Source organism: Gallus gallus, chromosome 1 (genome assembly GCF_016699485.2).
Source record: "Gallus gallus isolate bGalGal1 chromosome 1, bGalGal1.mat.broiler.GRCg7b, whole genome shotgun sequence".
Classification (NCBI taxonomy): Eukaryota; Metazoa; Chordata; class Aves; order Galliformes; family Phasianidae; genus Gallus; species Gallus gallus.
The window spans coordinates 58,865,751-58,892,810 of NC_052532.1; the positions used below are offsets into that span (position 1 = coordinate 58,865,751).

Consider the following 27,060-nt stretch of genomic DNA (forward strand, 5'->3'; position numbering starts at 1 on the left):
CTTGAGCTCTGTTTCTGCTGTACGAAGCTGCTCAGAACAGTGAACACACACATGGACGTTTGCCTGTTGGGTTTCCTCCAGCCTTTAATTGCAAAATTCCCTCAGCACCCCTTCACAAAGAGACAGCAGAGTGCTTCCATTCAGCTCTCTGCAAAGTCTCAGGACAGCCTGGAGACCGCGGGCAGCAGGGAAACCTCCCCACAGACACACCAACATAATCCCACCCAAAAGCTTTTGCCTCACATCCGGAGACTGTGAAGCAGTTTCGCATCTTACATGTCTAAGTTGGAACAGATGCATACGTAAAATACGTGTTGTCCGTAAGCTATGTGTAAACCACAGAAGTACTTAAATGCTAGTGTAAGATGTATAAATGTATACGCGTTTAGAACATGTTCTCATTTGTCAGCTTCTCCGCGGCTGTATGGCCCCGGGGCCGCTGTCGGCTGCCAAACTCACGGCCGGAGCCGTGTGCGGCTGGCTGATACCGCTCCGCGCCGCCTAAAGCTGAGCCGGGCCGCCACCCCGCGTCCCTCACCCCGGCGAGGGGAGGGGACGGGAGGAACGGGGACTGTACAGAAGGCAGGCGGGAGGCGGAGGGACGCGGCTCTGCCTGGCACCTGCGCGGCGGGCGGGGCAGGGTCTGGGGCCGCACTGAGCGCGGGGCACGTCCCGCTCCCGCCCCTCCCGTCCCTCAGCGGCAGCCTGAGCTCCGGCGCGGGAGCGGCGGCGCAACAGGTCTCCGAGCGACGCGGCCCCGGCCCCGCGCCGCCACCTCACGCACCCATGGCCGGCCGCGGCCCCGGCGGCGAGCAGGGCTACATCCGCACCGTGCTGGGCCAGCAAATCCTAGGCGAGCTGGACAGCTCCAGCCTGGCGCTGCCCTCCGAGGCCGGCCTCAAGCTGTCGGGCGGGGAGGAGAAGGCGCTCCGGATCCACCGGCAGGTCCAGCAAACGCTGGCCAGGAAGAGCCGAGGCTCTCTGCACAACGGTGAGTGCCCGCCTGCGCCGTGCGTGGCTGTGGGCCCGGGGTCCCGGGTCGCTAGGGCAGCCCCGGTGCGAGCCCCAGTTTCCGGATGGTAGCAGCGCTGCTCTCTCACAATGCACGTCTCCGGAGAGAGAAGTTTCTCCCTCCCAGCTGCTGTAACTTGTGAGACGTGGGAGTTGCTCGGGATTTACAGCTGCCGGAGAGATGGATGGAGCCAGAGTGCTCCTAATCCGGCAGCCGCTGGTTGTGCTTGCTCCAACAGCCCCGCTCGCACTCACTGGCCTTGTTTGCAGAATGAGCTGGGAGTAGAGTCGGAAATGGTTTTCCTGGTTTCACCTCTTAAGTAAAAGCAAAGGCACAAAAAGGAGGTTTGGCAAAGTACTTTTAGGAAAGGCGTGGATGGCAAACACTGAGCGGTAGTTCTGGCAAGAGTGTGTTTGGCTGCTCTTTGGCATGCAGGATACCAAGTGAAGTTGAGCGACCTGTGCTAGAAGGTCTGATGGCCAGAAGGCCAGGCCTGCCCACAGGGCTGCACTGCTGTGCTGCTGCCTCACGGCACTCTGCAGAACTGGGCCCCAAAAAAGTTACGAAAACTTTTAATCCTTTTAATCCCGTTTTCACTCAGGAAGATATTCCTGAGTTTAGTCTGGAGAATGGGAGGCTCAGGGGAGACCTTTTTGCTCTCTCCAGCTATCTGAATGGAGGGGAGCCTCTTATCCCATGTAACAGTAACAAGGCAAGTGTGCCTCAAGTAGCACCAGGAGAGGTTCAGGTTGGATGTTAGGAAGCATTTCTTCTCAGAAAGAGTGGTGCTGCAGTGGCACAGGCTGCCCAGGGAGGTGGTGCAATCACCGTCACTGGAGGTGTTCCAGAGCCGTGTGGATGTGGAATGGTGGGGATGGGCTGGTCATTGGACTGGACGATCTTAGAGATAATTTCCAACCACAGTGATTCTATAATTCTATGATTTGATATGATGGATTTACAGGTTATGTACACTGTTCCCATGTTTGTCGTTATAGAAGCCCTCACCTTGCATGTGCAAAAAGCTGTGAGCAAAGTGTCTTTAAATTTATGACCATACCTAGCTCATCTGTCTTGTCAGGCAGACGAATGTTTCCTTGTACTTCTGACTCCCATCTGAAAAATGCCTCATTGCTAAAGGCATCCAATGCAGATGCAGACATACTCTGACAAATGAGGCACACAAAGTCACATAAATGGGTACCCACAACTGTGCAGTGTGCAGCTATCTACACCTGTAAGTCCCTGGCCTGGCAGCATTCCTTTCAGTAAGGTTTCTAAACAGTTTTTAGGGTAATTTCATTTATTTTCCTCTCAATAGAAAGGAACAACATGGAGAGGACATTTTAAAGCAGAGGGTAACAAATGAGATGGTTTCGTGAACCTAACATCATGTATCTAAACTGTGATAAAACTATGAAGACAAAGTTCCCATGTTTCCAGCTCATCTTAACTTCTCTGGAGTATGTTAACAGACCTGATGGATTTAGGGATAATTGTCTTTGCTTTGTTTTTATAGAGATCAAGTGTTTGAATACTTTGCATTTCTGAGGCTCCAAAACTTTAAGCTTCAAGATCAGAAGTGGCAAATATCGTTTCTGTTAGATGGATTGTTTGTGCGTGAAATGATCTTTCAAACATACTCTGGTGCCCAGCTAACCATCCAAATTTTGTCCCTATGCAAAACTCCAAAAAAAAAAAAAAAAAAAAAAAAAAAGGAATTAGAATACATTTCATGAACTATATAACAAATATCTAGAATGCATATCAAATGCCTATAATACATTTCAAATGTTGTCTTTCCTGAAAAATATATGTGTATATGCCCCATTGTGTTTTTTTCATAGAAGACTTGCACAACATTTTACTGTGCTTTGAAAAACATTTTTTATATGGAAGCTACATCTGAAAATATGCACTGTTTAACATGCAAAGAAGTACCCACTTCACTGAACAGTAACAATTTTCAAGACATATTAAGTAAGTGCCTCATATTGTTTGGAGTTGCAGGGAAGATAATAGAGATATTTTAAAGCATCAGAAGCAGCTCCCTGTGATATAACTGTCCTATCTGTATTTCAGACCCTGTTCAGCAAGGTACTTAGCACATACCTAACCAGAACATTCACATACATGCCTAAAATTAGCTAGGGACAGAACAACAGGGTATGAAAAATCAGTGGCAGTAAAGGTCTTACCAAGTATCATCCGTGCACACTCATTTTCCACTTAGTGTACTAGAAGCTTTGAAGCCTCAGGAAGTATACTGTCAGGCAGCATAATTTCCTTGAAGTTTCAGACTAAGGATTTGGCCTTCAACATTATCTTCAAGTGGAAAAACATATTTTTGCCTTCTACCTCCATACTGCTTGCTACTTTATGCCTTTACCTGCATCCCCTATTAAGGACATCTTTACTTTTTTTTTTTTTAATTTTATAATAGAAATTCAGATCATCATCAGATCTGAGGATTCCTCCAGCTGCCAAATGGTTAAAATTATGAACTGTCTCAACTCTTTTTTAAGTCATTGTCAAATATTGCTAGTGGTTTTTCAAGTAGTAGCTTAACAACAGCTGTAACTTTTCCAGTTCATCAGTTGCTGCACCTTTGCAAATTAAAGATTATGTTGCACTGAAAAGCAGCCATGTGGAATTTCCTAATGTTATTTAAAAATGGAAATGTTACGGTAGAGAGTTCAGCCTAATAAAAAAAAAAAAAAAAAAAAAAAAAAAAGGCCCTATATGTTAATGACTGGTGTTTGTTATTGTATTGATCATACCTTGTGTATTTCAGTTTATGATTCTACTTCCCTCTTATCTTGTTCAATTTAGATTTTGATTGGCTTTTTAAATTCATCAGTGGTATTTCTGTTTCTCTAGCGTAGTCTCTGGACCAAAGTCCTCCATCCTTTACATCCTTGCCAGTTTTGCTGTAAAAGGTGACCACAGAATTTAGTAGTATGCCACACAAGCCCAAATGGCCCGATGATCTATGTAGAGATGCATGCTCCTACACATAGTTTTTTAAATATGGAATGTTTATTTGAAAACAGGATTTAAACTTATATTTCTAAGCCAATAGTGTTAGATAATTACAATCAGAACCCTATTTTTTCCTTACATTTCTTCACTTCTAAAATTCTTAATAGTAATTTTCTTTACCTTGCTTTAGGGATTTGTAGGAGCTTTCTGACCATGCTTCATAGTGATTCTCTTTTTGTATCTTACTGGAAAAGGGAAATAGAGAAAAATTTCCTTGTTGGTGACTTACACTTCTTATTGCCTTGTTTAAATTCCTCAAAGCTAATTTCTGAGCTGGAAGGAAAAAAGTCTTACATTTGAGCATTTGTGTGAATGTAATGACCAGTGCAGAGTAAAAAATGTTGGAATGTCAGTTGGGACCAGGCATGCCCTGGCATTATGATGAAAAGGAATAATCAAAAAGAAGGCTCTTTCTTCTCTGCATGAGGTGATTCAGAGAAGTTTTTGATGTGCTTTTCATAAATGCCACTATCTCAGTCCATTGTGAGTGATGAAGTATAAAAAAGGATTAAAAGATGACAAACCAGGAACGCTACAAGTGTCTGTCAAGAATATAATCTCCCTCCCACCCCGAGAATCAGAGGACAAGAGATATTCAGCAGGTGGGCACTTAGGATGTGTGAAAATACCACAGTCTTCAATAGACTTGTGTGTACAGGATATGGCTTCATTATTTCCTGCAGTAGAGGGTTTAAAGCCAAAGTCTGGCTTTCACAGTAATCACTCAAGTACAAAAGTACTGAAAAAGACTCACAACTGAGAGGTAACAGTGTATATGATTTAAGAGGAATCCTACACCTAATTCCTTAACAGGTGATCATCTTTACTGAACATCGTGTATCTTAGAGATGTGTTTTGTTGTTCTTCTCAAAGGCCAAGCACATAGGAGATTGATTTGTCTGCAGCTATAGCCAGCAATTACTGGGGAGGAACTTTCCAGGCCTTTAGAAATGTTGAATCAACCCACCTAAGGGGGCTTCAAAAGAGCCACCATGAAGATGAATAGGACTATTTTCTCAGTTAATTATTCAGTCTTCTTCCCGATAGTGTAATTATTTTGCCAGATCTCAAAATTTTATCCTAGCTGTTATGAAATTAGGTGATTTTTGTATAGTTTCCATTTTGTATGTGGAGTGAAGAGGGTTAGTGTTCCTTCTCCACTGACCACATCCCTGGGGCCAGTGTTCTTGAGCTCCTTTAGTTCAGACTGACTGAAGAAAGGGGAGACTGTCATAAAAGGTTCCATTCAATTACCTACGCATGGCTGCTCTTTGAGATGCCTGAGTTTTCTAATATATCCACATTGGCTGACAGATGGGAGACAGGGACTGTAGGAAAGCCATCCGTTCCTTGACTGTTGGAAATCACAAGCAGTCAAGCATCCTGATTTCATATTTTCTGAAGAGAGAGTTTTTATGAGGCTTAACGCACTGATTCCCATAGTTAGAAAATATAAATTCTATGAACCCATAGTGTTTAAAAAAAAAGAAACATCCTTTGTGCCTTTTTCTTAATCAGTTCACTGAGTATAGAAGGACTCCCTAATGACTTTTGAATATATGTAGTACTGAGCAAATCTGAGAGGTGCAAAAACCATAACGTTTTGTGGTGTGGTGAAAACTTAGCTGGAGGAATCCTCTCTGACAGGGGCAAGTTTTGACTAGATGACTTATCCTGCATCTCATAACTAATGGAAAGGCACAGCATTTTAGTTTCCACTCTTTCCTTTAGCACACTAGCTTTTGGCACAAGTAGACAGCCCATCTTGCAATCTACATTTTATGTCTCCCTAATAAATCTCCAGGTAAAATGCTGACAGAATAGTTTACTGGTATGGTAAGAGCAAACAAACAGGAGGTACAGAAATGCAAAGTGAAATTCCTCAAGTTAACATTTGCTGTGTTTATCTCTGACTGAGAAAAATATTTTGTTTACTGATGGGTGGTTTCACGGGGAGACTGAAGGTTAAAAACAGAGGACTGCTTGAAGCCACTTAAAGCCAGAGATAACTGAGTGTTGCAATTCGTGATTGAATTTGTTTTTGCTTTTACAAAGAGGGTAACTGTTTATGCTGTCTATGATGGTTCACGGAGAGACTTATTGTTTTTATTTTATCAAGATTATTTTGTTTGTTTAATAAAGGCAGAGAATTCAGAGTTAACTAAAACATGCCAAAATGACTTACTCAAGCTATCTTTATGTTTGAAGAAGATAAATAACAATAATTGCTCATTAAGTAGACTAGACAAAAATACTATCTATAAAGAAACAGTCCCATGAGTATCTATTTAAAGACTGATTATATGACAGTACTTTGATAGGTAGCAATGAGTAAAGCTAATCTTTAAAAGGCAAATGTGGGCAGTATGTTAAGATGTGATCTTAATGGGCACCTGACATTGTATGTTAATGGGGCAACTATATCATAAAAATGAGAGATTTATATGAATTGTCGGATTTTGTATGTCAGTGTAAATTGGCAGGAAATTTATGCAATATGAAAACAACAGTCTTCTGCTAACTGCTTTGTCATGTAGTTGGGTAACCCTTGGGCCATGACAGCCTTGCATGTCATCAAGGAATTAATACAGTCCAAATCACGAGATTGACTAGGCTGCATCACTCCACTCTTGCTGACACAAAGTTAGCATGAATGTGTCTTAACAAATCACCTAGTACATGTTCAAATCTGTTTTGCATAGCCAAAGCACAAGAATTGGAAAGTATGATTAAATAGCTGGAAAATATGAATAAAATGGACCTCAAATGATTGCATTCAACTTTTATGTTATATTATGTGCAAATTTGGATTTATCCAGGTAGTTACATGTTAAAGAGAATCATTCACAAGTTGTTCCTGTTACATGAGTGTCTTGTTTCTTTTCACCATTGCCAAGCCTTTACTGACTGCATGCAGTAACGATGAAAGATACAGGACGAGCTTGCCTGCTTGTTTTTGGAATCTGAATTTCCTTGTGCATATGGCTCCTAATATTTTTAGAAGCAGAGACTTCCATCAGTTTGGCTAAGTTAATGTTTTTCTTCTGCTGATTTCTTTCCTGTAGTATCTCAGGCAATATCCACTGTATTGAAAATTCATGGCCAGTTTCTTTATTAGCCATTGTCATCTGTTCAGCCCAAACTTCTGCAACCCACACTGATTCCATTTATGGCAGAGTTGAGGTATATCTTGCCTCTAGCTTTCAGCTTCTATGTCACCTCTTTAAATCTGTGTTTTCTATATTCCTATACACAGATTCTCATAGTAACACTGCAATCTCATATACAGTTACTTCAACTGTATCTATTACAAACCTTAAGGTAGTGAAAAAATAATCACAGTGCACTGTTCCATTTTCAAAGCTGAGTTGTGGAAAGAATCTATCAAAGCAGATATACTGTGGGTCTTATACATTATTTGTTGGATTAGTGAACCTTACAGGTACAGTTTTAAAGCACCATTAAACTCTCCTTCTTTTTCAGCGCCATACACCATGTAACTCCATAAGCCATGGAATGTGTCTGTGGACTCTTCATGTTCTTTAGGTGAAGCGCTAAGATTAGTGAAGCATTACCTGTTTCAGTATATTATCGTTAAACTAATGCCTGAGGGAGAACAGACATCAGCAGACAGCTATGAAGTAAATAGTCCATACTCAGTTATTGTACTTCTGTAGCAATTGTGAAAATTGTGTCTCTAGGGCATGCAGGAACAAAGGTATACACATAAACCCAGTTTTCTCAGTTGTAATGTACAGCTGCACTATTTCAGCTTCAGTCATGCATGCTGTGTTAGTTAGAGTGGGACTATCAGGTAAGACATACATATTTAAAGTGGCTACAGTGAAAGATAAACATTCTCAGTAGCTGTAAGGTGATACACTTTCTCAGTCCTTAACCATTTGTCATTGTCTGGGATATTAAAAATATCAGTTTGCTGTGTTAAAATGTCTTTCGTGGAGTAGATGAATAACAGTAAGACTTCTAAAAGTTAAAAATATGTCTTAAGCAAAATAAAAAAGAAACTGAAAATATGAACCATGACCTCAGAAATTGTAACTATGTTTTGAATGTGCTACGCTGAATGCAAACATCTTTCCATCTTTTCCCTGTCTGATTTTCATCTCATACATATTATTGACATAGAATGAATCATTCCCTAGTACTGGAAACTGTCCTTTATAGTAATTCTGGATGTTGTTAAAACCTTACTGATACTAGTCTTTGTTTACAGGCAGTTTACATCGTGCTTCCAGTGTCCCAGAACGTGTCTATAACATGGGGATTATTGAAAATGATTTTTCACCAAGATCTCAGTATGGTTTCTCATATTATCAGTCAAACCAGGTGAGGAAAACACAACAAACAGGAACAAATGTATTACCATGCATAGTTTGTTTATTTTGTTATCACAAATAATAGCATGTAGATGGTATTTCAAGGTTTGTATACTTGCATGTTCACTATTTAAAGCCTGATTTCTAGAAAAGGAGGTTTTTGTAACTGATTTAATTTTTTTTTTCCTCTTCTTGTGACTTCTGAGTTCAATGACTAAACTCAGCTCAGTATGACAAACAGGCTTTCTGCAACCGTCTTGGTTTTATGAGAAACAGCATAAGGTTAGAAAATGAAAATTCATATTAACATATCATTAAGACAGAGGTTGTTGCAAGTCAGACCCTTATCTCTCCCACCAGGCTGCCAGTCAGTCAACACATGCATGGCCCAAAGTGGCCAGAAGCCACGATGCCATGCATCCAGCAAAACAGTTAGAAGTTGCTGAAGGGAGTTCCATGGTCCTGCAGTGTAAAGAGTGGCATGGATAGGAGCTGGGAATGTGGTGAAAGATGTTAGAGAATTAAGCATCCAAAGCTACAGCAAAACAGATTGCATAAGTTTCACAGTGACACATAGAGTGTTCCTTATCATTTTAAGCAGTCCTGCAGTAACCTGTTTTAGTATTACAAGAATTTCAGCAGTCCTTGTAATACAATAATGTTTCTAAGCTGATTACAGCTTCAATTCTTATTTTGACTGTCTTTGCTTGGGTTTGTGGCCTAAATGCTAAGGGAAATAATTGATTTTCTTCAGGGTTTTTGACTCTGCTCATAACCAGTTATTATATGGCTGAGGGAGCACTTATTACGTGGTTGTTCCCACAGCAGTTTTCATGGCAGAAAGGAGGAAAAAAAAAGGAAATAGGACAATTTGTTCTGCCATGCAGCCATGCAAGCCAGAAAAATCCACAAGGTCTAGTATTTCACAAAGCATTCATTTCCTTACCTCAGTGAAGACATAAGGATATACTTGCATAATTCCTGCAGAATAAACAGATATATCCAGTGATTGTAGCCTCGGCCTACTAGATTCAGCAACCATTTATCGTTTTGTAAGTCAATTATCAACTTCAGTGAATATTCAACAGTGAATAAAAGGGGTTTTAATCACTATCTATCTGTTAAGCTCTATCCCTTCAATTAATAACTTCAGTGTAACTTCACTTTTACCTTAAAAATACCTGTGATAATATAATACTTAAATGCAATATGAAAATACAATGTATGGGGCCTTGGTTTACAGCTGGATGCCACTACACTTGCTGATGAAAAAAAATATAAAATTAAAATATTGGCCATCACTCCCCTGTGTCAAGCAGATAGTCTGCCAAGTTGATCTAGTTCTGGAAAGTCTTGAATAGTCCAATTTAGAGCATAACAGTTTAACAGAAAGGTAGAAAAAAATGGAGAGAACCCATACATCATCTGAACAATATGAAGTTTGAAGACACATCCTACAAAGAGAGGTTGAAGGAATTGAGTTTACTGAATTGAGAAAAGAGAAAACTGGAAAACAAGAGGATGATAAATTATCATCCTCACCCACCAAAATAAAAATCTTCATTTTTTGCTTCCTTGCAAAGTTATGGGATCTTCTTCATTTTTAGGAAGCGACTAGACAAACAGGGAAGGGAACATCTCCTTTTTTTTTAGTAGGTGCTACCACAAAGTGAACAGGAGAACTAAATAACCTCTCAATTTCCTTTCTAGCTGTACATTGTAACAATATACAGGCATTTTAGTACATTGTTTTAGTATCTGACTGATAAATTATCTTTTCTCAGACAGCCTTGAATTTCATTTCAGTAGTTCATGTGAATGTTAATTCTCAAAGACTTTGAAACTGAAACTAATATCTCCATTAACAAACAGATTTTTCTCTACCAAGTATAGCTGATTCCTATTTTGAGTTAATGATGGCAGACTAGACTTGTCTCCTAATATTTAGATCGTACTTGTTCCTACATTTGTGAGGCAGATGTGAAGAAGTGTTGCAGAATCTCATTTAATATCCAGTTTTGGTAATGTTCAAATTTTGTTTTCTTATTCTTATAGTAGACCTTAACATTTTTATCTTTTCTGGTTTGGTTTCTTTGCTATTAATCCTAAATGCCATGATCTTACCATGCTTCCTTTTCTCTTACGCACTCTTGGACAGGTTGCATCACCATCTTCTTATACAAACGGATGGGGGACAAGAATTGCTTACAAAGCAATGGAAGAGAGAACTCAAAGACAACCTCTGAAGAGATTAGAGGTTTCACCCCAGAAAGGTCCTGAAAGATTGGCATATGTGTCCAATGATTTTCACTATGACAGAGGGTTTTCAACTGGATTCTCCCCAAGGCACGGAGATTATAGGAGATCCAACGCGACTGTCCCACCAAGATATGCTCGGTCTGAGACTGTTGGTTACACTCTTCGTGATACAGTGAGCAGGGGACGCTCTTTTAAAAGACACTCCCAGTTGGGGGCTATTAATGACACCATCCCTGATGGTGCCCCACTTAGCCCCCCTGTACCTCTGTACCATCAAGCAGGCAACAGTCGCAGTATGACCAACCTTTTAGAGAAAGAGAACTACCTTACTTCAGGCAATGCAATGGGACAAGTGAGATCACCAACTGCTTCCCATTTCGGATCTCAGAACAGGCCATCTTTAAGGTCCAGCTGGCATCAAACTACTTTCAGAAGCACACAGACCAGGAGGGAAGCTTCCCAGCCAGCTTCAGTAACCAGTGTTGCTGCAGAACCAGATGGGAAAAGGATGACACTGACAGCTGCTATGGCAGCAGCAGGGAGAAATGGTTTCCCGCAGAGTGAACAAGCCACCATCAATGGATCTCAGCTAGGGTAAGCCCAACGAAGAATTTTTGGCTCAGTGTCACAGCTGAAAAGAACAGATTTGTTTGAGAAAGGAAAGTAAACTGACAGCTAACACAGTGTAAAAATCTATTTCTAGTGCAATAGAGGAAAGGAAGAAAAAAAGTATGTGTTTATATATACTGCAGGGCCCACACTGCTTGCTCAGGCTTGGGACCACCTTCTGCTAAGAGTTAATCATACGTCTGAGGAGACAGAGAGTAGATGCTGAGAAATTTACAACCTAAATGACAATACAGTGTAATGTACTAGCAAATGTTGTGCTCCTAAGAAACCAGGTAATTTCATCACAGACAGCTATTTTGATATTCAATCTTTTGTACAAGCAGTCTTGGTTGTTCTTTTGTAGGTACAGACATTGGAATCTAGTTTTCTGCCTGCAGAAATGTCAGCCAAAATGTTTTTCATGCCTTCGGATGAAGGCGTTTTCATTTCATTTATCTTCAGTCATTATGACTTGCTTGAGACCATGCTGAACTCCATGTGGTAGATTTGTGACCTAATGGAAATCTATTTGATTTTAATGTAACTGCTTAAGTGCCAATTTTTCAGTTTAACTTCTGCTGGAAGTTACAGAGGAAAATGATCTGAAGTGCTGTTGAAAGTTTCTGAAGTTCCTTTTGCAAATCTTTACAGATTTCATTTATCTCAGTACTTCTATTTCATTTACTCATATGTAATTTGTTTAATTTTCAAATAAACTAGTTTTACTTTGGATTCAGAGCTAGTTTTTGCGGGGAATGTGGGGGCTTTTTAGTCTACTCAGAGTTTAATAAGGCTTCTGTAAAATATAACAACAGATATCTTAGTGTGAGGCTGGTGAAAATCAGTGTGCAAGACTGAGGAGAACTGGATCACTGGACTCTTACAGGGGAGAAAAGTATAGTCATTTTAGCTGACTGAGGTCAATATTTGTTTGCTTATGCAATAACGTAATAATGTATGTGGATATCATACACTTTTCAGATGTCTAAAATGTGTATTTAATAGCATGCCTTGCAAATCTCATCACTGCAAGGGCTTAACACTGAAGTCTTGCATTGGTTATAGCACATTTTTAGTTCATCCACTTCCAGCCACTGCACAATTTAATGCAGAATTAAGTATTTAAAACATAATAGACCAAATTTTGCTTTGGAGCATAGACTGCTGTCAAATTAGAGATATTTCACCTGAGTTCATCATTCCACCAGAAGTACAGTTTCTTACATCAAGACTTCTCAGTCTAAAACATCATTAATGACTTTTGCATTTCCTGTCATTTCCCATTCTTTTTGATTTTAAGGTTGTATTATGTGATATATTGCTTTCTTATCTGTTGCTCCCTTAATAATGGAAGGGACAAGAAAAGATAAGCTCATTTTCAAAGCAGTTTGATTTTTCCATAAATTTGTACTTTTAAATGCAAATCACAATGTAGGACTTTCCAAGGGTAAGGCTTAATAATTAAGAGGATATAAAATAGTTTTGTAAGATTGAAAAGAAGCATTAGGCTAGCTCTGTACCGAATTGAAAATTACATATATAGTATAGAAATGCATTTGCAAACTTTCCTTAGAAGAATAGCTCGTGCTGTGAAGTCAAACTAGAAGAAACAGAATAGAGATGCTATCTCTGCATCTTCTGGTAGAGAGGAACAGTTAAAAGCATCCTAATATCCTCATAATTAAGATGAGGCCACAACTTGTCAAATCATTGTTCTGTTTAACAAGCATTGCTTGACTGTCCTTCTGTTTGTCATCAGTACCCATGCTAATTAGTCATGTGGCTTTTAGGTTTGCCTGTAACTGTTTTGAGGACAGGAGAGAATAATTTCATCAAATTCTGTTTTGAGGTGCTGCAATTTGTTGAATACCTTTAAGGGTGAAAGATTATATTATTGTCAGATAAAATTTCAGTTAAAGCAAATGTTATTTTCATCCAACGGAAAGCAGTCCTGTTCTGGCAGTGTGCAACATGAGAGAGAGATTTGGTCTACTGCTTTTGAAGGAGCATTAGGCTCTGTAGGAGTCAAAGGGCTCTAAAGTTATTACAGTGACTAACAGTCAGGTAAGAGTTCTTGCTTGTGTACAATATATAATATGGTCATGAAAACCTTGTTAGTTTAAGAAGACTGGCTAAAACTCGTGCTTGAAAAGCCTGTTTTTTCTGTTCCTCTTAAAAAGACTAAGAAGAAGAAACATGATCTACCTTTTTTCCACTGCTTGGTGGTGATGATTTTTAAGTAGCTTTCTGAACAGTGCATCCAACTTGTAATGAGAAGTAATTCAGTAGATACTTTATTTTAAATCAGAGTAGAGCCCGGAACACTAGAATTACTAACCACTGTTGTAATTGCATTCTGATTTAACCTCTCCATTGACATTGTCAACATACTGTCCCCTTCATTTCATATTTGTCTTGCACATGTCATGTGCTCAGCATCTGTATAGGCAACATATTTGCTCAAAACACCAGCAGAGAGGAGGACGAAAATAACATGATTTATACTAAATGGAAATGTAAAGGCAAGTAAAAACCTCAGGGTGCTAGAATACAATTTCATTTGGAACAGGTACAAAATTGTTCTTCATCTCTTTATTGTTCTCGTAGCCATACTAATTGTGTTCTGCCCTGTGATTGGTAGATGGAGGAAAAGAAATCAAACACAATTATTTGCTTTTTTTTTTTTTTTTTTTTTTTTTTTTTTTTTTTTTTTTTGTCTCAGAGCTCATAATTTCATCATAAGTATCTTGGTCTGATTCAATGCATTTGTAGGAAGACTGTCTGTGAGAAAGTTCTTTGTGATTTCTGCCTACAGGAGTTCTGCTTCCCTACCTTACCCCTCCACCACTTGTTCTGGTCAAGCCTATGCTTCCAGGTTTTCACTCCTGCTAGTCTGTCACTGAGATAAACAGAGATGAAGAACCCAGTAACTCCTGGTGCAGTCCATAAACATATGCTATAGGAGCGTTTCTTTTCTTTGTGTTAAAACATTTCTGAGCATGATTTATTATTTAACACCTCCTCTTAGTCAGGTTGATTTTTTTTTTCTTTTAAGCAGATTTGTTTTCCAAACACTTGTTTTACCACAGAGGTTAATTGTATCACAATCTCTAATTTTAGATGTACTTACTGAAATGATTATTATGAAAATTGTTACCTTCACCATGATTCATAAAATGCCTAGTTGGCCCTGTCTGGATAGTCTCTGATCTGGTTCTATAAAATGTTTTGATTTAAAAAAAGTATGTATGTATATATATATAGTTATTTTTATTTCCTTCTGAGTGGGGAGCGTTTGAAACCAGAAGTAAATCTTGCCTATCTCAGGACTAATGCACCTGACTGTGCCGTTAATTGTTTTGTTTCCTTTACTAGGAAGGAAAGGGGAGTGGTGACTTCTTTCCAATTTTGATATGGTTGTCTAACATAATAGTTACTGAAGCTAACACATTGGCAATTAAGAAGAAAATGGACATGCATATTTTTAATCCTACCAGATGTGATGTACTTACTTAATTTAATGAGTGGTTTTATTTCCTTCTGCTTGAAAAAGTCTTTGGCCATCTGTTTTAAACTAAAGCAACTTCTGCACATTTGAAAAAAGTCAGGGACTGAGCTCTGCATATATATAGACTGAGATGTGAAAATCTGAAGAAAGGCATGAAAACAAATAGAAAAAAATATAATCACGTTGCTGTGAAAAGCATCAAGACATCTTCACAAAAGTAAAAGTCACGCTGCAATTCAGCTTTAGCCCTCCTTGATTAGTCCTTCCACCTGCTCATGTTTCCATATTGTTTTTATAATTTCAAGCATGATTTGTTTTGTCCAGAATGTCTCATTGCTGCAATAATTCAGTTTGTGATTTGGTTGTTCCCCAGAGTATCAGTATCTCCTAAAACATTTACAATATTGGTAAGGAAACAAATTTCTAAGAAATGCTAATTAAGAGGTATGAATAGCCTGCTGTTACAAGGTAGTTCACAGGCTAAATAATGATTTTTCTGGTCTTTCTTCACTGTATTTTCTCTAATTGTACTTTTAAGGAGCCCAGAAATGGAGATGACTCTAGAGCGTGCAGTGAGCATACTGAAGAGTGAAAATACACAGTCAACACCTAGGATACTTGCTGCAGTGACTTTCATACAGCATGAATGCTTCCAGAAAGCAGAAGCCAGAAGAAAAGTAAGTGACTGTTTGTATGCAAGTTTTAGTCGGGTAGAGCAAACAACTGTACTGTACCAACACGAGAAAAAGCATTCCAAGAAACACTGCAGGATATTGATGTTGAATATTTTCCCGAAAATATGCTGATGCTTTTTGCTACAGATTCTTTAAATCAATAGAGTAATCAGTAGAGTAGTGCAGGTCTATGCTAGCAAAAGTTTGGTCTTCAACATTTTGTGATAGGAAATGTGGAAATGTAGAGTAAGAAGAGACATCAATAATTCATCCAAACCATTTGCAACTGCAGATGTTTATGACCAACTTTTTAAAAAAGGTTACCACAAGCTCCCTGAGACAGTCAAGGAGATTTACTATCCACACCAGTTATTCATAAAGCATAATTAAATCTCCCTTTGCAAACTAAGTTCATTAGTTTCTATCTTATCTTGATGGATATGGAGAAAAATGTCTATTTTTCTGTCCCTTTTATAATAATTTTTCAAGACTGCTAGGTGTCTGATTTTTTTTATTTTATTTTTTATTTTATTTTTGTGTGTGTATGTGTGGAGTAAATAAGAATAATTCTTTCAGCCTTTGTAAGTCTTGGAGCCTGAACTTCTTATTGGTATGATTGCTCCTATGTCTCACTGGTATGCTTGCTCCATTGCTGCAGAAATATCCCAGAAATGGTAACTCTGTGAGTACAGTGCAAAATTATCCAAGCTTCAGTGTTTGCTAGGACCACAAAATGTATTAAAACAGTCTGTGGATTAGCCAGACCATCAGGGGTTTTCTAGGTTTTGTTAGGGGTTTGTTCTAGGGCTGCACAAATACATTAATATAGTATAGATTAATCATACTGGTCTCTTAGAAGATTTTGAAAGGGCATATTAGAAATATTCTTCTTTAAATTTCACTGTTGAGCAGAATCCTGGTTCTCTTGCCTGAAAGTTCTGCACATTAATGTGTATGATGGTTGTTTATTTTAACAATTTAAAAACATTTTTTACAATTGCTTTGTTTTCTAATTTGCCCAGTATTACTTATATGTAATCTCAGCCTTAACTCTGTATTTATGTATATGCAGTCCGGTTCAGTGACAGCCAAATATCCCTCAGTCCTTTGGTAAACATAGTTTGCTTCACAGTAGGTCAAACTGTTTCGGAAGAAAAAACACGTGTAATTAGCAGCTTTAACTTCAGTTTTAGGACAGAGCTTCAGAACTGAATGTTTGAAGGTGATTTATCATTCAAAACTCTCCAAAGCAGCTTCCCTGAAAATCAACTGGATGAGTTAAAAAAGTCAGACTGTGTCAGTGAGCCTGAAGTCCTCTTTGGGTTTGCTGTCTGTCTCACATATTCTGGCTGAGCTTTGTATTTGGTGCCCATCAGACCTTTTCTTGTTCACTTTATCTTGTTTCCACATTCAGCATGAGTTTTTTTTCTCTCTCTCCTAATGCTTTGTTTCCTGTTACCTTATAGTTTGTAAGTCTAGTGGCATTTTTTATTTTTATTTATTTATTTTTGCTTTTGAACCTGTGGTCTTTTAGTGGACTTTGTCTACCAGAGAATAAGACAGGTCAGTCAATAACTTTCGTAAATTCTCGTCCACACATGAGGTACAAATAACACCACTTATCTTGTAAGAGCTACAACTCACCTAAACTTCAAACTACCAACAGAAAGTCTGCATAAATCTTTACATTAAAAAACAAACAAGCGAACAAAACCCTAAGGTCAAAAAACCTTGTGTCAAACAGGCTTCTCTACTGAAATAAAATGGGTCGACGTGCCTTCAGAGTATTTTATGCTCCATTTACCTTTAGATACAGATTTCTGTATTTATTTCTATTAGAACACAGATGATTGTTGGATGAAGGCAAAATAGATTCTGTCAACAATGCTGTAGCAAGAAACTGTGCCTTTTGTACAACAGAATCAGGGGAAAAGTAGACATTCAGTGTAGTTTGTTAGGGCATGAAGATCAAAAGGCCTTGTTGCAGTTCATTTCTTCTGGTTCCCAAAACCTGTCAGTCATACTGAATTCATCTTATCACTAAGCTCTGGACTGCTCAAAACAGTTGTGTTAGGTTTCTGAGTCTTTCACATGCTGTCGGTTCTACACAAGTATGTGTTTGTCCACAAAACCACATGGCATTTTTAGATGCTGGATGAAGCAGTCCTTAATTTTACATGAAAGTAAGGTATTTTCTATAGTAAACTCATTCCTAAATGAGCCAAGGCTTGCTTATACCACATCACAGCTCATGCTGAATTTATCATTTGCTACAACATGTAGAACTTGGAAACTATTTGTTTCCTCCTTATAGATGCTGTAAAATAACATCTTAATTCTTCATTCATTTAGGGCCAAAACCCCATTTTCTAAAAATTAGACACTGAAGAGTAGTCTTTGTTACATGTGGGATTCAGTAGTTGACTAGCTTACAATGTTTAATTGTCTACATTTCGAAGTTTACTATTCTCAGTATGCCACAGATAAGTACTAAGTAAAATGCATTCTTACTTAATATATATTCACCACATGCACAGAAGTTGACAGGGAAAAATATTATTTTCCCACCAGTCTGACTGCTGAGGAAAAGAAAAAAACACACACACAAAAAAAACAATTTGGCACATCAGGAATGCATTACATCCAGAAATCTCAAATCAGTTTATGAATGTTCCAGAGTTAAATCTCGAATACCCATCTCACCAACACAGAAGCTAAAATACAGAGCAGTTGAATGTCTTGTCAGAAAGTCAAATCTGTGGCAGAGCTGGAAGTGATTTAGTTTCATTCTCTTTCATTAATTACTAAAATGTGACACCTCCCTTAGTTGTGGATTTAACTATGAGTCATACAAAAGCCCAGAGGTTAACATCATGCCCAAGTGATTAATGCTCTGTGCTTTAAGTTTTCAAATGAGAAAATGAAAAAAAAAAAAGACCCTGCGACAATGCTTAAACTTTTGGCAAGGGAGAGATGGAGTGGAATTCGTCATTATCATTATCTAACCATTCTCTGCTGTTTTCTTTCCTTCACAGGTTTTCTCACTTGGTGGTATCCCCAAACTTATACAGCTTCTTGATGTTCAGAACGAGGATATTCAGCGAGCAGTGTGTGGTGCTTTGAGAAACTTGGTGTTTGAAGACAATGACAACAAACTGGAAGTATCAGAGCAGAAAGGGATCCCTGTCTTGCTCCGTTTACTCCGATATACCAAGGATGTAGAAACTAAAAAGCAAATAACAGGTAGTGTTTGCCCTCTAAAGCAGATTAGCCCTCTCTGTGGTTCTGGGAGTTCCTTTCTGGAATCTGTGTTGGATCTGTCCCCCAGAACTGTCAAGCATTGGGTATAGAATGCAGTTGGACTGCTTCCTTCTTTAAACTCACTCACTTGTAGCTGTTTGTACCCCAGAGTCTATTTTCTCAGATGGGTGACGAGGAAACACTACTACAGGAACACCATGCTTCCTTTGTGTGCAAGAGAGAATTGCTTTACAACCATTTGATTGTAAAAATAATAGGACACAATCAGTGGAGTGACCTACATTTATAAATCAGTTTCTGTGAGGGTTATACCCTCATCATTTTGGCTCCTGTTTCCATGAGGAATCGTTAAAAATGAGTATGGCCCATTGAGATTTTGGAGGAAGAGCTGTTTGGAGCAGAAACCCCATATTACATTTTTTGTACATCAGTGTAGCATTAGGAATGCTGGGGGGACATGGTTACCACATCTTACAAGAAAACTGCAATTACTGCCCTGTTGGCTTCACAGCAACCGGTTAAGAAATGCCCACTCCTTCATCCCTGCCCTCCTGTTTGGAGGAAATCAGCTACTTGTGACCCACATTCATTTTAGTTAGTAAGCAAGGAAAGAACTGGCTTATATTATATAACTGTAAGAAAACATAATGAATAAATGAATGGAGATTTACTTTAAGTGTTCTTTAAAGGCAACAGGAACAGAATCTATTAAAATAACAGAGCTTAAAAAGATACAGAAGGTGTCAAGCCTTGAAGCAAAGGCATGTTGAGACCTTCTGTAATTCTGCATTCTTTTAAGTATTTGAACTGTGCTCCCTAAGCTGTAGAACAAAGTTTTGTATTGTTGGCTCTTTTGGCTCTGCTCTATCGCTTTGCATCTTTGAAATGTCTCACAGTTTTTCACGTTCATCACATACAGAATTGGGTCATTAAATAGTTTATTGCATAGTGCATTGTCTTTCTGTGCATTTACACACCAGAGAGGGGAGCAGTGAAAAAGATGACACAGTGACCAGAAAGCTTTGCTCATTTCTTGCTTGCCATTTCATCATTTCTTATAGGACTTCTGACTGTTCTTGCGGGAGGACTTGTATGGATATAGGTACTGTGAATGTTTCTGTCTTTCCCTTCATCCGTGTGAAAATGGATGGAGAGGTACCTTTTTTTTTTTTTTTTTTGCAATTACTGCTGTCATTGAGCATGAGATTCATGTACGAAGCATTTGAGACACCAACAAAATATTTGAACGGTATTGAGCAGGTTGTTTTAGCAATCATAGGGCAAAACATCCTGATGTAATTTCATGCCTATGAGGTGCAAAGCATGGCTTTAAAAATAAAAGACAGGAGAAACATTGTACTGTGTTCAAGATGAAATGTGCAGTCAGGAAGAAGTACGCTGAGTTTCTTGGTGAAAATGGCACTACAGCAGATTTTCTGTCATTGCTTGGGAAATTCTTCTGGCTCCATAGCAAGCTGCAAGGAGACCACTGTTTGGAGGGCAGCTTTGCTGAATGATTTTCTCTGAGAAGCAACATTAGTTGCCTCCAGTCACATTTCATTCCCAGCTCTTGAAGACAGGCAAGGAGCAGGCTGCAGACTGCAAGTAGGCAATCTCTGTTAATCATGTGCTTACTAAAGTTGATATACTTCCAGATGCTCTTGGCATGTACAGTGATATTTAAGAAACATTGGAATTACTGTCATCTGAGGGCTACGTCCTAAGGCTTTTCCAAGTCCAGTGCAAACCTCTGAGTGGGTAAACCCCACTGAACAGCAGTTTCCTTGGATAGTTGGTAACTCACCTACAAATTTTGTTCTGCCTTTTTCATTGTCTTTATCTTCCCTTGGGACTAGAAGAATATCATAGTTATGCACGCAATTGCATGGCAGTATTATAACTATATGCTTCCAGGAAAAGGTTGATGCAGATTATTCAACGGGAGAAGCCTACCTGTCTTTCCACATCATACTTATTAGTTGCCTGTAAATTAGACTTCCAAAAATGTGATATGATAACTAGCTGAATGTCTTATCCAGTAAGTGATCAGTAAAATGATCTTGGTACCTGATCATAACATGCTAGACTCCTGTGAGAGACTCCTGTACAAAGATAGAAAGCATGCAATACTCATTAATAAAGAGTATTAATAAAGATATCTACACTCAGCAGATGACAGTTTTCTGTTTCCACTACTGTGTGGGAAGCCTGGTACCAAAACATTTCACCTGATAATAAAGAATTTTCTGGAGATAAGATTTTTGTGTCCATGATAGAAAAGTTTTCTCAAACAGTAATCATTACCAGTGAGAAATATGATCTTATACTTCTGCACATGAGAAAATACATCTCAGCCTTAGCAGCTTATCTTTAAGATCAGCAGGTAATTAGTAGCAGAGTTGATACCAATGTACCTCTGCCCAATAGTAAGCTATATCATGTATAGTATATCTCAAAGAATATTTTGAAGGCCTGTGTTTTCTTCTGGCCTGGCTTTTCCTCTTGCTTTCTCTTTCAATATAAAGAGAAGAACTAAGAAGCCCCAGGAATATCAGAAAAGTGTGATCTCTCAAGATCAAAAATGTGACTCCTTTGTGTTGACTCCACCATACATATAAACCTGCAGCTTCTCTTCATTTTGTGTATGCTCCCATGGGAACATCAGAAATGCTGGTCCAAGCTAACTCTTAGGCTGAAGTAAACAGCCTGAGCATAATCATGTAGCTGTTATGTGAAAAGACTGGAAGCGGTGAAAATGTATGGGGGTAAATGCTGATTATAGCAAGTGCTGTGTCTTGCCACTCAGTCTGTGCATCCCAGGAGAGTGCACAAAAGGCACCAAACTAGTATACACACTGAAGTGGCTTTGTGCTTATGACAGTGGTCTGAAAATTGCCATGGACTAGTTTACCTAAGGCCTATGTGCAGAAAAGAGCCACCAGGTTTCTCCATGCAAATTCTGTGCTTTATTCTTAGGGAGAATGAGGCTTCCACAAGATTGCATTGACTGGGTTTTCTAGTTTCTTAAAGTCATCGATACAACTGAAGTAAAGGAGCCATAGGCTTTGTCTGTTGTTTGACGTACAAACTTCTTGCATATCTTTTACGAAAGGAATGAGGTTACTCCTGAGCAATGAGAGAAGATGTCACTTTGAGACAGTGCAGGAGCCAAGAGAGGAATGGCATTTTTTAGTGTTTAGTGAGCACACTGAGGATCAGAAAGGAAAATGGTTGGGGCATGAACAAAAAAAGATCAACTTGTGAAGGTAAGCCAGATGAGCCTCTAGGGAGTACCTAACCTCTTGATCTTGTTATCATGCAGCGTAAATCTAAGAAATGAAAGAAAATTCTTTCTGCAGGGAAGATTACTGCGCAAACAGATCTGTCATAAAAAGAAAAATAAATTTCAAAGTATACCCCACCCATTTTCCCAAATAACCGTCTAAAGGAAAAATATGCCACTATAAATACATTACAGCATATAGCTGCAAGAAAAGAGCCCACTTTTAAAGATATTTTTAAAAGTGAACAGATCTGTTCAAAACCAGAATGCCGCTGAGAGAATCCTTCTGACCTCAGTGAGACAGGGCCTGCGGGCAAAGACAGGATTTGTCAGAAAATTTACAATGTAAGCAATATTCTGATTCTGTTCTGACAATTCTGACCTCTATTCTAGGTATCCATCTATAATTCAGAATGCACTTGTTCCTTCTAATATGATATTCTGTCCTTGTGCCTACACATTTGTGCCGTTCTGTCTTAACATGCTTCCCTCACCAATGCCCTTGGACTGCGTGTATGATTTCCTGTAAGCCTTGCTTATCCCTCAGGAAAGTACATTCTTCCTTTTATCCCCTAATTCAGAGGTTGGAGACCTGATCCCAGAAGAACGAATGGGCTGCTTCTGGCTGGGTTTTGTTTTGATTTTACTATTGCTCACAATAGCTGTAATTAAATTCAAAATGTAAGGAGATACAAAAGAAACATTTTTTGTTGTGAGCTGATGAAAGGAACGTTCACTAATACTTTGCCAGTGTTTAGAGGAGGAGGTCTGTGGAACTTAGAGCAGCAAGCGGGGGAAACAATGAATGCCTTTGTAAGTGAAAAGCAGAAATGCATGTCTAGGGGAAGACTACTTTAAAAAGACTTTTCATCTGTTGGAACAGAACAGAAGCAGAGCTAATCAATTTTACAATATTATATTGGATATTTGTTTCAGTGTTTGCACACTGTAAGTAAACAAAGTGTGCAGTGTTATTTAATCATTTGTTTAGTGACAAATATGTGGACAGTAACAGCCAACCAGTGATTAAGCTTAATTTTTCCCCTCTATGGGGAAATTTGCTGTCAAGCATTCGAGAAACGTCGTAATGGGCATCTCCCATCTTCCAGCAGATTCCCAAAGACCTGTAAGGTCACTGTTTGTGCCTCAACATCTACTCCCTTTTTAAGTTTATTCTCCAGCATTTTGATGGTATTTGAAAGTGCAGCCAGTCTGCCAGGCATCTAATAGGGATTAATTCCTCCCTGGAAACGTGTAAATGATCACGGGCATTGGAAGTTCTTAACCTGTTTCATTTGTGTTACTTTGGTGATTGAGATAGCTGCAAATTGGCAATGTGCGTGCAGAGCAATGGAAGACTGTTCTTTTCAGTCAGACATTAGACTACATAGAGTTCTGCCTCTAATACACAGATCAGTACATCCTTTTTCAGTGCCACTTCCTCTTGGATCAAAGGCCAGTCGCTCAGGAGAAATTCACACCCAGAGTTGCAGTACATTGCCATGAATGTACGTACACATTATCTTGTGTCAGATAGCTATTTGCATCCTCCGTGAGGGGAGTTTTATGTTAGGAACAGCTTTCTTTGTGAACCTCATACAGCTGTGGGACATGGTCAAAATAAATAAGTGGTGCAATAGTTAACCTTCAGAGCTATTTATTTCTCTTTTCAGTGTTAAGGTAAAACTTGTGCTATGCTCTCCAGTCGTGAAAGCATGTGACAGTATGTCCAAAAGCTCTGTCACTTACCTGCTCAATGGGAGGAAACAGGAAATCAAACTCCTTGTGCATTCACTATTTTTTCCCCATTTTTTCCATATCGCTAGAGAGAAAACACATGGATCAATGGGCACCCACTTCAGACTTTAACAGTGTTCAATCCAAGAAATACTACTTGAACAAAAAAACTCTGCAGTGTAGTTCAGATTCTTTTTTTTTTTTTTTTTTTTTTTTTTGACACTGTAGAGCCTCTTAGACATCCTCACTATGGCTAATTGCAGTAGCTGAAGATAAAGGAAGAGCACATAAATTTAGTCCACGTATGACTGAATGCCAAAATACTTATCCCATGAGAGGAAGTAAAAAAGCCTCCACGTTCTCACTGGAGACTCTGAAGACTGAGCAGTGTGCAATCATGTGTGGGAGGGTGTTGTGCAGCGTTGTGTCATGGTAGCTGGTGAACTCTAATCACATCCTTCTGCTCCTCTTGAGGATATCAAGAGCTACACAGGCTCTTTCACTGATTAACTTCAAGATAGAAATTAGGTCTTTCAAACTTTGGGGGAATCTTTTGCCACTCTGATTTTACTTTGGATATTGCAGGTTTGTTGTGGAATTTGTCTTCCAATGACCAGCTGAAGCACCTGTTGGTTAAAGAAGCCCTACATACCCTGACAGAAGCTGTTCTCATCCCTTGCTCTGGCTGGCCAGATCGAGATTACCCCAAGTCAAGTGTTTTACCCGACCCTGATATCTTCTACAATGCCACAGGATGCCTGAGGTGAGCACTCAGTTCACAGGTACCTAAAATAAGGTGATGATAAAACAGGCCTGCACACATGCATTTTCTTGCTTACTTTGAACTGTGATGGCACCAAGAGAAGAGTTTGCATACAGATTGATAAGTAACTAAGTTAGAAAAAAAGCCATTTTTGAATCAAAATTAGCCACATCAACTTTTTGCACAAGTTCAGATCTATCAAGGCCAGGCTGCAGACATGGGGTGGATGAATAGAATTACATTTGTGTATCTACTATTGCAGTCAGCCTCATGAACACGGTAGTGATTAGAACAGATAAAGATAGTACAAAAGACTACTAAGGTAGACCCACCCTTAACTGACAGAAGTATAAAAGTCACATCTTTAAAACGGGATACGCCTTTAAAAATAACAACCTATTAAAGCATGGCCCTTTGTGTCTCTTGTGAGTTCAAAGTCATTGCTCTTTAAGTAAATGCAATTGTATCAGAAGTATGCGTCTTTTGTTTACATGAAAGAACATAGTTTGAAAAAATTAATGAGTAGTGGTATAAGTGAAGACATGGCCTAAGTCTTAAACTCTTTTTAGTAAAGAGGAATTAAGTTCAGAATTTAGAGGCTTGGGAAGCTGCCTGGTTCTGCCTTGTACATAACTGTTCTGCTAACATTTCCAGCAGCAGAGTAATTGTATTGGTAAGGTACGAATTTGTACTGGGTAAATAGTCCTGTGTCTGACTCATGAGTGATTTCTGAGGACAAAAGAATTGTTAATGATACAAAATACTCATCAATAAGGTATCTTTTTCTGTCAGCCCACCAACTACCAAATAACTTCAGGTTTAAGTAATAATTAACTTTTTATCTTTCTTTGATAGCTCAAAAACAAATACAGAGAAGCATTAACTACCCATAATAAAATCACTCTGGCTAGTGGTGTTGTCTGTGAAATGAAGTAGATCATCTTTTTTTTCATATGAATTTGCTTGAGCTGCATTTGTACACAAACCAGTCTGGTTAGATATGCCACTTTATACCTGCTCCCACTTTGAACTCCAGAGCCGTCTCTTCTCAACAAACCAGCATCTGGGATCACAGAATTATTCTTAGTTTTAATGTGGTATTACTCTTTCTGAGCTTGTAGTAGCAACTTGACACCACTTGGTATATGACAAATAATGAGTTACAGTAGCTGGGTTATTTTAAATCAAAGAAAAGTAGATTCTGAATGTACCTAACTCTGTAAAGGAAGTGAGTACGGCTGCTCTAAAGCTGCAGATAGTTCTACAGCCTTAATGAAGGTCTCTCAAACTGACCTTTGCCCAAAGATACATTGGCTATTTAAATAAATACGATGTGCATGTTCTAGTCCTTGTCATTTTTAAATGCTCAAGCACTGTGAATTGTAACTGAGAGAATAAGATCTTGAAAATTCACAGGTAAAGTTGATCTGTAGGATTGCCAGCATACTTTCTAGCAGTGAATAGATTTTAATGAGTCTTATATTTGAACAGACCAGAAATCCAAGATTTTTATATGAATCAATTTGCTCCTCTTTATTCCCAGAGTACCACTAGAAGTATTTTTTACTTATGTACTATTTAAAAATAATATATTTGCACAAAATCTATAAGAACAGCATATTACAAAATAAAATTAAAAAAAAAAAACCAAACCTGTGCACTGAGGGAATGATGATACTAATAAAGATGTTTAAAGAGTAGATTAATGTGCCTGAGTATAAATCTGTAATTAGTCTTCCCTTTTGTAATACTAACATGTTTGTTCTGCATGTTGGTAAAGTTTATAGCCTGCAGCTTCTATTACAGAGTAAAAATAGAACTTTGAAGTGTATACATTATGCATAGTACAGTGCTTAGGTTTAGAAGAATGCCAGAATTTCTTTTCAAAAAGTTGCGTGCAACCATTGCCTGACAGTCAGCCACAGTCCAAATCTAACACTGTCATCTGACATGGGTGCCACATACTTACCAATTTGTAAATTAAAGCTCCCTTTAACAGCGTTTCAGAACGGGAAGGGAATCCACATCTAGCAGATAATATTGCAGACGCTAACACTGGAATGAGTGAACAACCAGAACACTCCTCATTCTGTTAACCAGTAACTGTAAGACATATTGTGGAATCTCAAACTTCAGCTGCCTGGGTCTGTACATTCACTTGCTGATAAGGAGTTGGACGGATTTGTAAATCCCATTCTCTAGATCTGCTTTTTGTCCTAAAGCTTTGCTTCTGACAGTTTCATAGAAACTGTAGGTCACAAAACTTTATAGATCAAAATGAAGCTGTGAGCAGCACAAAAATTAGCAGTGATATTAAGAATAAATGATGGTATTGTTCAGTCCTGAAATATGATAAAATTCAGTGTGCCCTGAGCAGGTGGAGTAAAGCAAATCAAAAGACTTCTCTGGTTGTCTGACAAAAGCCAATTAAGTAAAACTGGTGTATTAAACTGCAGACAAGACAACTCTTGCTGCTTTTTGTGTAATAGTACTGTCACTTGTTCCAATAGGAATGGATTGGCTAAGTGGAGATATTTAGCCTGCTCCTCCATATTCTTCCTCCAAGTCTGAAAAT

The 27,060-nt window shown here is 38.7% G+C and overlaps 1 protein-coding gene across 1 annotated transcript in view; it reads left to right on the top strand.

The window, feature by feature from the left end:
* Positions 1-312: 312 nt before the first annotated feature.
* Positions 313-27,060, top strand: part of PKP2 (plakophilin 2) — a 42,862-nt gene continuing 16,114 nt past the window's right edge. Inside the window, exons 1-6 of the mRNA XM_416362.6 lie at positions 313-991; positions 8,289-8,401; positions 10,550-11,244; positions 15,306-15,444; positions 18,477-18,684; positions 24,308-24,485. Of these exons, the coding sequence (XP_416362.6) occupies positions 328-991; positions 8,289-8,401; positions 10,550-11,244; positions 15,306-15,444; positions 18,477-18,684; positions 24,308-24,485 (1,997 nt within the window). The 5' untranslated portion in view covers positions 313-327. The remainder of the gene's footprint in view (positions 992-8,288; positions 8,402-10,549; positions 11,245-15,305; positions 15,445-18,476; positions 18,685-24,307; positions 24,486-27,060) is intronic.